We start from the raw sequence: 12,113 nt of genomic DNA, 5'->3' as shown, positions 1-12,113 counted from the left end.
TAACTTGCATAGTCCAGGGCACAATGAAAATACAGGACCCCTGGTTAAGAAACAGTTAAGTTTCAAGATGGAGACAGCAGAGCGTGAAACCAAGAGTGAGGCCCCTCTGACTCCAGGGCCCTGTGTGACTGCACAGGCTGCACTCCCCCCGGGCAGCCCAGAGTTGAGCAAAGTCTCAGATGGGCCCTGTGCCTGTTGAATAGTCATCAGGTGACCCACTGGCTGCTTGACAGGTGACTGGCCATCATCAGACTTTTCCGTGTATGCAGCCCTTCACATCAGAAATGCCCTTCCTCCCCAATTGTAAGATATGAGAGAAACAGCCTAGAATTTGGAGTTAGGCACACCTGGATTCAAATTCTGATTCTATTACTTAGCACAAATCATGAACATCTCCAGGCCTCACCTACAAAATGGGAGGTAAAAACACCCACCACGAATACTGCTGTAAATTCTAACGAGATTTATGTAGAAAGCACTGGGTCTGGAGCCCATGCCTGCTGTGTCTCCCTGTGCTCTCCCCACTGAGCCACACTGCTTATCTTCAGAAGCATCTGATCAGCAGAGAGCAGGCAGATGTTAGGCCTCATGGTTGGGCAGTGCTTGCTCAGTGAGGAGAGGCACCATGTGGTGAGGCCTCAGAGTGCTCCATGGTCTCTGGCAGCATCAACCGAGTCAGGTAAGCAATGAAAGACAAACTAGGGGGGCCCTGGAGAAGCTCTGAGGTCACAGAGTATCCATGGGGGAAATGCATTCATTCGTCATCCAACAAATGCATATGAACACTTCCTGTGCCAGGTGTCAGGGATACAGTGGTCAGCAAAAGAGGTGGGGTTCTGCCCTCTGTTCACGTAATGTGTGGGATTATGGTGTTCTGTTCTCCTGGATGCATCTGTCCCTAGCCAACAGCCAGCTAGAGTTTACTAGGCGCCCACCATGAGGCAGGAAATGAGACCACAACAGGTGCTGTGAGACTCCACCGCCCCCTCGGATTGAAATGAATGAGAGCTGTGTGCTTTCATGCCCAACAGCCAGCACCTGCGACTCTTTGTAGGTGGGCTGTCCTCAGCCTGCTGGACCTCCCTTTGCCAAGAGCACAGAGAGCCCGAAGTCACTGGGAAATGATGTCCCGACATCACCAGGGGCAGCCCTTGCCCCACGATGACAGGTGCAGAGGTGTAAATACTTCAGCCCAGCTGGGGACAACTCTCAGGTGTGACTTAGCTGCCCCACTGGACTGAGTCAAGAGTTTGCTCTCCTGGGACGTTGCTTCATCTCAAGCTCTTGATGCCCCCCTTTTCTTTCTTGTCCCTCACCTTCCGTTGTCTGCCAGCTTTTCTGGGGACCACTTCCTAATAACTTACTTTCAGACAAATCCTTTCTTATTCAGGATCTCCTTATGAGAAACTCCCCCACTCAAGATAGAAAGAGAAGAAAAAAGGAGGGAGCAATGGTTCCCCATTTTCATGTTATTTACTATAAACAGTGATGCCATGTGTCAGAAGTTAAGTCATTATGAATAATAAAGTACAGCTTTGCAAAATAATTCCTTTTGTATAAATTAGAGTGCGTTCCAAGTTACCCCTGTAATAGGTTCACTCTCCCTCACTTGCGGGCCAAGATGCTTTTAAGGGGGAAAAAGAGGATGCATTTCGGCTAGCTCGGATTTGCACATGCCTACCCCTTGATTATCCCAAACCTAGATATACCCACGGGGTGGCTCCTGCATGTAAATATCAATCGTCATGTGTTTGCTGTGCTCAAAAAGTTGAGCCTTGCTGGATCGGATCCCTGGGAATTTGGGGCTTTATGCCTTCCTAGACCAGGTTCACAGGCGCAGGGCTTGGAGGCCCAGGCTCCCCCCGGCCCACTCAGACAGCACACCTTCCTCCCACCAGGAATGTCTTTCACTCTCATCTAATCCCTTCTCACCAAACCCACCTCTTCCAGGAAATATTCTCAGATTCCTTCCTCTCCCCACCCAGTCCACCCCGAGCCCCCCTTTCCTGGCATTGTGGGAAAGTGATGTTTGTTGGAACCACTTTCTTAGCACATGGCCACTTCCTCCTCCCTCCCGCCCAAAGCTGGCTGGAGTCCCTGAATCTTTAGCTGCAATCAGGCTGACCAGGCAGGAGCACATTAGGAGCTGGAGCCAATGCAGGAGTGGGAGCTGGGGCTGGCCTGCTGTCGCAGAATCACGAAAGCAGGGGTGGGGAATGTCCAGCCCGTGGGCTGTAAAAGGCCTACAAAATCATTTGGTCTGGCCCTGCCAAGGCATTGGGGGTGAGTTAATTACATATTTGACCAAATACAGCAGGCTAATTTTTAAGTTGATAATTTTGTACGGCCTGAGAATGATGTTATAAATATCCAAATGGCCCTTAGAGAAAAAAGGTTCCCCAGCCCTAAAGTATGGATGTGGGGCACCTGCCCAGCCCAGCTGCCGAACCCGGACACCTCCTCTCAGGGTCTGGACCTGATCCTTGGACATGGATGGGGACACTGCAGTGCCTGGGGCACCTGGCTGCCTCGCTGTGCTTCTGCTATGAAACTGGCAACTCCCTATTCCCTAGATCAGTGATGGCGAACCTATGACACGCGTGTCAGAGGTGACACGCGAACTCATTTTTTTTTGGTTGATTTTTCTTTGTTAAATGGCATTTAAATATATAAAATAAATATCAAAAATATAAGTCTTTGCTTTACTATGGTTGCAAATATCAAAAAATTTCTATATGTGACACGGCACCAGAGTTAAGTTAGGGTTTTTCAAAATGCTGACATGCCGAGCTCAAAAGGTTCGCCATCACTGCCCTAGATTGAGCTCAGACTTATGGTGCCTCTTGACTCCAGGGACTGGGCCTCTGGCCACCTCTCCCAGGGCAAACCCTGGGAAGTTCCTGCTCCTTCACCAGACTTTGGAGTTCTAGCAAGCTTGGTGGCTGAGGCCTCTGGAGCAGTGACACAGAGCGCATGCTCTTGGTATCTCAGTCTGTTTTCTGCCCCCCCCCCCCCCCCCCCCCGCAATTGAGTGGTACTATGTACAAGCAAAGGGTCCTGTGTTACATCTATGGGTTCTGGAAGGCTGCGTAGGTTACATGCGTGAAGTGCTCATTAAATGTTTGATTAATTGCAATTCCTCCTGTAGGGCTTGGCTATGCTATTCATTGGTTTAATCATCCATTCTCTTTCCATCTACTTATCCACCCGCCCACTCAGTCATATAATAAGTGTCTGTATCTGAAATAATGACTCCATTTCTTCTGTTCTCATCTCACAGACTGGGGAAGAGATTTTCACCCTAAGAACCTAGTCCCGGGAGAGTGGGGTGAGCATATTTTGAAGGCTGCAGAGAGGATGACAAAAAAAAGGCCTACGTGCTCAGCCTAGCAGGTCAGGTGCTTACTTCCCAGTGGGCCGGAGAGGGCTTGCAGATTACCGGGAGGTAGGACACTGCTTCTATTCTGCCTGATACGCTGAGGACTCCACTGCTCCTAAGAACTGATATTTGACCTGGCTTGAGGTGTGTGTGTCCACAAGTAAGCTTTAGATTATTGAAAGATAAGGATGTCTTTGCAAGTCCTAGTGCCCTTGAATTCTTGAAAGGAGACTGGCCTGGGGGCAGTGGCTGAAGCCCATCCTGGGCTATTCCAGACTGATGAATTCAGACCTGAGAAATAAACGCTGATTGCCCGCCCACCCTCCAGTTGGGATGGAGTTCCCCGCATGGTGAGATTTCCAGGGTGAGGTTGGAAGGAGAGACACCCACAGAGAGGCCGGCGTGAGGACTGGGACCAGGTCAGGGTGGGATGAGCCCAAGTGGAAAGCCTGTAAGGTTTAACTCTTAGGTACTCCTCCCCTGGAGAGGCACCTCCCCTCGGGTCTAGATGCTCCTGATGTAGAACAGGCATACCAGTACTCACGTTTAAAGTTGCTTTCCTCCATGTCGTAGTATTCTCCAAGGCTGCCAATGGGTCAGGAGAGCAAGAATCACCCGTGCGACCTTGAGCCCAGGCTGCAGAGGGCAGGGAGGGCCAGGGCACTCTGGGGAAGAGGTGCCTCTGTTCTCCCCTCTTCTTCCCTTCTCAAGGCCGGTGGCAGCTGCAACAGATTTGCCAGGGATGTAGGGGAGGGAGGCGCAACCCCCAGTTCAGAGGAGAGGTGGCTCCATTCAGAGACAGGAGACAACCGTCCCCTTTCTCAAATGCACCAGAGAGAGGGACCCCAAGGCAAGGGGAAGGCTGACCTCAGGTGACCCACAGCCGAGCGCCTGCTTTGGGCTCTGGGTTAGATAGTCATAGCCTTAGGAGCTCACACCCCAAAAAACTCAGCCTTGCAAAGGGCAGGCACGTGGCAGGTGCTCGGCGAGTGCTTCTGAGTAAGGGCCTCCGCTGGGCTCAGAGGCTTGTGTGTAATGACGCACACGTGTGGATGTCGGTGGATACGGTGGGGGCGGGGCGTGCCCGGGCAGCTGACTGTAGTGTAGTGGGGAAGGGCGGGGGCGTGGCAGAGGAGGACCCCCTGCACCAGCTCTGGCTCTACTGGCTGGAAGTGGGAGGTTCTGTTGCCTAAGGGCATCTGAGGTGCCACCCTAAGTAGCTTACTCCATATGCAGTGTCACCTGGAAACACATTGGAAATGCAAATTATGGAGCTCCACTGCAGACCCATTGATTTGCAAACTCTGGGGGTGGCCCCAGCAGTCTGTCTTGATCAGCCTTCAGGTGAGCCTGATGCAGCCCAATTTGGGAACCACGGGTGTGTGGAAAGAGCACCAGGGTTTGGCAGGAAGGTGGTGGACTGGGGAGGGAGGTGTGAGGTAGAAAGTTTACGTGGGTGAAGACCTATGGTGCTCTGAGCAATGTGTGCCATTACTTACCCTCTCCTTTAAGGTGATCTGAGCAGGAACCGGAGGTTATGTACCATCACACTCTCATTATAGATGGAAGACCAAGCCTTGGGGAGTTAAATGACTTGCTTAAGATCACACAGTGAGCGCTAGAGCCAAGTTCTGCTCCCAAATTGGCTCCAAAAGCAGGTTTTTCCTACCATGGCAGGTGCCTCCTGGCACCACCCAGAGTGCCAGTCTGGGCAGCAGTGCCCGGAGAGCTCCAGGCTGCCTGGCACGGAGCTCCCGGTGGTTGAGAGCTCCCGATTGCCTGGTGGAGAGCTCACGGCGCCTACACAGAGGGCCTGGTGGTGGGCCAGTGCCGAGGCTAAGGCGAGAGCAATGAGCCTTCTGCTCTTACTCCTGTCCTCAATTATTGGATTTTCATAAGTTTTGCCATTCACACCAGGGAGCTGAGCTTAGCACATGTACTTTCCTAAGTGACCAGCTGTCATCCGGGAATTCTAGAACTGAAAGGTTAAATGTGAGGTTAAGTGAGAAAAGCAGAGTGAAAAATGACCTGTATGCTGTGATTACTTTAGATACATATTTTTAGAAAAAGACACATTAAGAACACAGAGGAAAAATAAATAAAAACAGTTGTAAAGGAATTTTCTTCCTTTTCCCCCACAAGTTGTGTTATGTGGCTATAATTTGTACGATGAATGTGCATTCATTTATTTTTAAAAGTGCAATGGTGACATCCCATGTGGACGGCTGTGACATCGTGGACAGCTCTGTGCCCAGGGGCAGACACAGGCTCTCTCTTCAGGGCAGTGTCCGCCCCCCCACCCCCCTTGGAGTCTGTCCCCAAGGCCAGTAAGGACAGTACAGGGATGTGGCCTGGGGGAGCGGTGGGACAGAGCTGACGTCACTTTGACATCCATGACCATCCATGATATCCAGGGTCTCGTGTCCTCTGGAAGTGCCTCTCCATGTCAGTTGTCACCTGGAGGGATTAAGAGGGACTTTGGGGCCGAGGACCAGCGTCCTGCAGGCGACCCTGGGAGGAGCAGCATCTAGAAGGGCCGACTCAGTCTGGGCAGTGGTGCCCTGAGAGTAGGCAGCCCCTACTCTCTCAACAAAGGCCACCCGACACCTTGAAACACAAAATATTCTTTTATTTGTCAACAAAGGCTACACGGGGTCACTTCTGGTTTTGTATTTTATGCCTCTTTTTTTTTTCTAGAAGGTATCTACATCTGCATTTATGTACAGCCTTGTCGGTATTTACACAGTCAGGAATACAGTGTTAGAAACACAAATGTGTTGAGAAAAAAATTTCTCAAAAATGAGTTCCAGACTTCAGGAAAACTAGTTCCGCATGGTAAGGCCAGAGTCTCCAGTGCTGGTCATCAGAGGCAGCTCGGAGAGTCCTTCTGCCCAGGCTGCGGGTTCAGGAGTCTTCGAGGACAGGCAGGTTCAGAAACGTGGGATTCTGGGGCTGGGTGAATCCTGGGCTCGGGGAGCCGCCTGACCTCTGGGACCCAGCTTCTGACAGGCTAGCTGGGCTGCCCAGGAGTTGGTTCTCTGTTGGCAGTTTGCCCTCAGAATCAATCACATTTTCTTGGGGACCCAGGGGTGGCCCAGTAGCATGCTTTTGGCATTCCAGAGGGGGTAAGAAACCCAATGTTGGCCCCACCTAGGCCTCCCCCCGCTCTGATCTTCCACATTCATGATGAAACCTAAGAGCTCACCGCTGTCTGGGGCGGTCAAGTACACAAGGCTGGTTTTTGAGAATGTAAAAAAGGGTAGAGAGGATAAAGTTTCGATCACCTGAGCAATGAGTCTTTAAAATTAGAGTTTGCTGTTTTTTTGAAGGTTAAATGAAAGGGCCTTGAACTCCAGAGTTCTTTCTTTGAATCCCCTCCTCTCCAATAAAATAGAGAGGAGTGTATAAACCTAGCGGGGAATTATGGGCATTCGATAGAGTCCTAGTGAGGACCCCAAGGAGAGCCTGGGCTCCTTCTGAGATCCCTCGGGAGGTGGGCTCCCCCTGGGGACCAGGGGTGGTAGCTGCTGTGAGGAATGAAGAAAAGAATTGACTTTGAATATCAGGAGCTCAAACCCCAAAGCTGGGGACCTCGCTGAGGCCTGGCAAGCTCCTTCCTCCTGGGCCCAAGCTCAGCATCGCTGCCCTCACCACGTGGTAACCCCAAACCCAGGCTGCAGGTGCGAAACTGGTTCTAAGATTTCACACTGAGAGCCTCGCCTCTGCATAATGGAAACTCCTGCCCGCTACACAGGTGGCACTTAAAAGTCAGAGCTGAAAAGGTCCTTTCTTTTTTAAAATTAATCTGACTCCTTGTTATGTGTCTATAAAACCATGGCCCAGTTTTCCTCACCTTTGGCTCCCAGCCCCGCCCCATCCTGATGATTGACAAGCACACCTCCTGGCCATTCTCAGCCTCGGGTTGGTTTCTCAGGGATTGTTTCAAATCCAGAGCCGTGTCTGGAGCGTGGGTAAAGTGGAAATCTTATCCAATAAAAACAAAGTTGGGGTATCACAAAAGTCCTATTCCAGGTGATGGCAGAGGGCTGGCTGAGGGTGAGGAGCTGGAGGCAGCTGCGAAGGGTAGGGGAGAACTCTTCCAAGGTAAATTTTATTCTGACATCCTGCAGAGTCATGAACCTGGGCCCGTGAAGGATGGCTGGTGGCTCCAGGGGATGGACACACTTTGGTTGAGTGGTACTAAAAGGGCAGGTGCCATCAAGGTTGGGATTTGATGCCTGGAGGCCACTAAACAGGCACAGGGACCTCTGGCTTATGCCTTCAGATTCCCTCTTGCTGTGAGGGTGGGGTTGCTGGTCTCAGCAGGAGGACAGACTGAGAGGGGACGCACAGAGTCACCTGCCAGCCCAAAAGGAAACCAACTCTGAACCAGCCAACAAGACCAGGGCCAGAAGCATGTCTCCAATAGCAACAGCACTGAAGTGAACCAGGTGCCTGATGCTGCCTACTCCTCACCTGAGATCCTTTCCCTAAAGCCTGGGGTGCTTCAGCTTCTCCCTGCACAGAAGCTGGGCCGCCTTGGTGGTAGGCAGCCCAGGAAAAATAGAACACCGATCATTTAAAGAAAAGGAATGATTCTGTGTTTTTGATCTCTAAAAGTTCACACTATGAGTTTGGTGGGGGTGCTGGTGAGGTCAGTGGTTGGGGAGATGCAGGGAGATGGCTCCCTTGGCCCTCACGCTGTCTCTGGCCTCCAAGTGGACGTCCCCAGCAGGTCTTGACTGATGTTCGGCAGCCAGGATGGAACGGATCAACTGGGCCTATTGAAGGAGAGCTTTGTCCACGGGCCCCTATGGCAAGAGTACGTTTGGAGAGGCAGAAGCCCATTTTGCATAAAAAGCCGTGTTCTGCAGGCCACGCTGTTTTCCATCCCCTCTGGGAAGGCTCCTACGGGACGGAGCCCACCCCCAGCTCCCGCCCTGTAGAGTGGACCCGAGGAGCTCTGTATCTGACTTGGGCCACCAGTGGACCAACAGGCCACGGCGCCCTGTCGCAGTGGCATGACTTTTTTTTTGGAAACAGGAAGAGCACTTAGCGAAACACATCCTTTGATCCCAGTGGGATGACATAAGGCGAAACCTCCTATCCCGAGAAGCTGTGGGTGCCTCCCTCTGCCAGGCAGAGCCCGGGCTCCACGCCGCTCCGATTCTCATGCAGTGAGAGACCTTCTTGGTTTCATTAACTTGTGTAATATTCTGAAGACTCTGTGAGTAAGGCCATAAAGGTGCCATGAGCTTATCAGTCCAACAAGGTTGCCACGGAGAATAGCTCAGACTCAGAATTCATTTTCCACACTTAATGTAAATGTAACCCATAACAGTCCCGTTTTCTAAGAAGCCCAGCTCCACAGGAAGCCTGTGGCTTCCCATCCTGGTCTCCCAGAGCCTCCTGTGAGTGGTGGTGATGATGATGGTAAGTGGGCAGATGAACCAGGACCCAGAAGCTCCCAGCTCTTGCTGCTTACCCTCCCCTCCATGCTTCCTCTGGCCTGGCTGGCTGCTGCCTCTCCCCGGCTGTGCCCTCCAGGTATGGGTTGTACCCACTCCTGACAGGGCTGGAGCCTTCTCCCAATGACCTCAGGCATCGGTATGCCTGCACAGGGACAACCTCCAGGATCCATGGGCACCAGCCTCAGGAACGGCCCCCAAACCTGGCGGGGTTGCGTGACATCACCAGGCCGCCTCAAAGCAGCTCTTTCCCTTCTTCCTTTTCCCTCTTTCTTTGAAGCCATCATTGGGCTCCTCCGGGGTTGGGAGGGGGCTGTTTTAGAGTAACGTCACGGGAGGAGTTTCCCGAATGCCTCTCCTGCTGCATTCTGTTCTGCAGGAGCCCATATGGGGAAGCTGGTTAGAGGGAGGCTTGGCTCACGCCTTCCTCTCTTTGGCTGACTCTTTCTTAAACATTGTTCCAGAATCAAAGGCCACCAAGCACCTCTCTCCACACTCCAGTGTCTCAGTGTTGGCAGCTGAGCAGTGGTGGGAAGGCGCCCAGCGTCGTGGGGAGAGGGCTTCACCTAGAAAGGCATGCTGGTACCCGTGCCATCATTGCCATCTTTTGCCCTGGGTGGCCTTCCCCTCCCTGGACATGGTGCCCACACTGAGGGCTTGCTTTGCAGTGCTGGTTCTCACGTCTGACTTTGGGAGAGAAGAGGAGATCAATAAGGAACATCGTGGAAGGACCAACCAACCACAGTCGTCCTGAAGGAAGAGGCTCTTAGTCCCAGGACGTTATGTCACCAGACTGGGGGAAAGGACCTGGCAGACACTTTCTCCATCCCAGCCTGGGGGTGGCACCAACAACTACACAGGATTTGCAAAAAGGGGCGGGGCTTTTCATTTAGCATCAAAATATAAAGCGTGAGCAGCAGTTTGGGGCAGCTTGAAAGAGGTGCTGAATGACATCATGAAACCCCCCCAGAGAAAGACGAAGCCATCTGTGGTTCTCCGGAGGCATGGAACACAGTGAATAAAAAGCCACCACTCATCTGCGGGAGCTTAGCCGGGGATCCTCAGGTCCGGCAGACCCTCCTTCCAGCCCCCCTTAGAAGTTTGGTGCTGGCCTGTTACCTACACCCCTCACTCCTGCCCGACCCCCACTGAGGAAAGGGTTGCACATGAGACAAGTTAGCACAGACATTCGCGTCTCACATCACACTGGGTACCAAGGGACAGACAAGGACACATCCCAGGAGATGCGTCTCAAAGAGAAGAAATGTACCCCAAACAACAAGGAAAAATCCTCAAGGAAAAGGGAACAAAAGACAATAAAGTTTTCATTGTGATCACACTACAGAAAAAAAATACCTTCTGTTCTTTTCAAAAAATGTGTGAAGGCCAATTTTGTGTTTTTCTTTTCTTAAAAAAACGAATGTTGCATGAGTTACAATGCAACCAGTATCTTTTTTTTTGTTTGTCTCTTTTCTGCACTTGTTAAAAAAAAGGAATTATTTTTTTTTAAAAGTACAACACAGTCAGGTGTGCGGCCACAAAAGAGTAGCTGTCTTTGGCAAGAAGTCCGGGCCGTGGTCCTCTCTGTCACCTGCGGCCCATCTCGCTCTGTCTCATGAAGTGGATGTTGTTGGCGCTGTCTGACAGTTCTGGGTACTGCTCCACGGAGATCACGAAGAAGCCATCGTAGCCTTGAACCCGCCCTGTGTCCAGCACCTGCTGCCTCTCCCCCTCTGTCCAGGCCCGCAGGCCCTCCTCCCCTTCCCGCAGTCGCTGCTGCTCGCGGGCCCACGCCCGGCGCACAGCTCTCTGCCGGGCCAGCTCCAGCACCCGCGCTTTCTCCTCATCCAAGGTCGTCCCATAGCGGGTGTTCAAGCACAGGGCCCCGTACTGGAGCTGAATGTCTGTGTAGCGTCTAGTCCTGCCATTGAGCATCGTGTTGATCTGGGACACGGTGACATTGACCCCATTCTCCAGGGTTCGCCGCCCCCCGCTGAGGCCCAGGATGGCCAGGTCGCCTTCCGAAGGCCCTGGTTTCACAAAGTAGTGGGTGTCCACCCCGCCGATGGTGAAATGCAGGTCCTCTAGGTAGTGGGCATTGTTCAAGATGGCGGCAACCCTCCGCCCATCCTCGTTGGCCACACTAATGATGTCTGTGGTCACGCGGCCATCCTTCAATGCAAACTTGACCCCCTTGCCAAAGACTGAGCCACTGGATGCAAACTTCTTTGTCTTTGGGGCCTGCTGGCAGCTGGTGATTGTGGAGCCATAGAGCTGGTCAAAACGTTCTAGGGTGACGAAGGCCTTGAGCTGCTTTTGCACTTCACACTGTACCCCCAGGATAGACTGATGAGGAGAGAGAGATATGGGTAGGGAAAAAGAGAGTGAGACAAAGGGAAAAAAACCAAAGGCCTGGAGAATCAGTTTATATAACTAAGTCAAATCTATATTTATATAAGATATAGCACATGGCTCTACTCCTGATCACTGGAACATCCAGCCATCCTCTCTCCATCCCTTCACCTATTCAGAAACTGTTCAGGGAGTATCTTCTCTGTGCCAGGTCCTTTCCTGGGCACCGGAGATACAACAATGAATCCGATGCTACCCTACCCTTGAAAAACTGATCCTTTAATGGGAAAGACAGATATGCCAACAAACGACTGCAGTCAAAAGTGATCCCTGGTGGCCTCAGAGCAGTAATAGCTGTAGCTAACATGTCCTGGTCTTTGAGAGAAATAATTCACATTTATTGTCTCATTTCATCTCCACAATAACTTCATATATTGGTACTGTTAGTATCCTGACTTTACAGCTAAGAAAACTAAGGCTCAAAGAGGTTGTGACTGGCCCACCAAGTATTCAATTTAACATTCAAACCCAGGTCTGTCTGACTGTAGAGGCTCAGTTTCAAGGAAGGGCTTAAGTGAGGAGCAAACAAGGATCAGACTGCCTCAGCCTGAAGGTGGAGGAGTGAGGTGGAGAAGGTGGGGTTCAAGGACAAGCTCATGTGGGAGCTGGGACTGGAAGGATGAGGGGGTGATGTTAGATGGAGGAATGGCAAGAAATGCATTCTTGGCAAGAAAGCTTAGTAAGATGCCAAGCAGTGATTTATGTAAACCCTCTTACTCTGCTTTATTGCTCTCTGCTGGGTTTATAAATGATTTTCAAGGAGGGCCTCCACCCCACAGTGCTTCCTGGGAGATCCTCAGGTGTTCCTGCTCTTGGCTGCTCTGGGGGATACTTTGGGCCCTATCTTGGCATAC

The 12,113-nt window shown here is 51.7% G+C and overlaps 1 protein-coding gene across 6 annotated transcripts in view; it reads right to left on the bottom strand.

Moving 5' to 3' along the window:
* Window positions 1-10,255: 10,255 nt before the first annotated feature.
* Window positions 10,256-12,113, bottom strand: part of TENM4 (teneurin transmembrane protein 4) — a 384,882-nt gene continuing 383,024 nt past the window's right edge. For all 6 annotated transcript variants that reach the window (XM_005882313.2, XM_014530001.1, XM_014529998.1 and 3 more), the window contains one exon: window positions 10,256-11,193. In XM_005882313.2, coding sequence (XP_005882375.1) covers window positions 10,435-11,193 — 759 coding nt within the window. In that variant the 3' untranslated portion in view covers window positions 10,256-10,434. The remainder of the gene's footprint in view (window positions 11,194-12,113) is intronic.

Source organism: Myotis brandtii, unplaced genomic scaffold (assembly GCF_000412655.1).
Source record: "Myotis brandtii unplaced genomic scaffold, ASM41265v1 scaffold704, whole genome shotgun sequence".
Taxonomy (NCBI): domain Eukaryota; kingdom Metazoa; phylum Chordata; class Mammalia; order Chiroptera; family Vespertilionidae; genus Myotis; species Myotis brandtii.
Note: the sequence above shows the minus strand (reverse complement) of the source record. Positions and strands in the feature narration are given on the sequence as shown.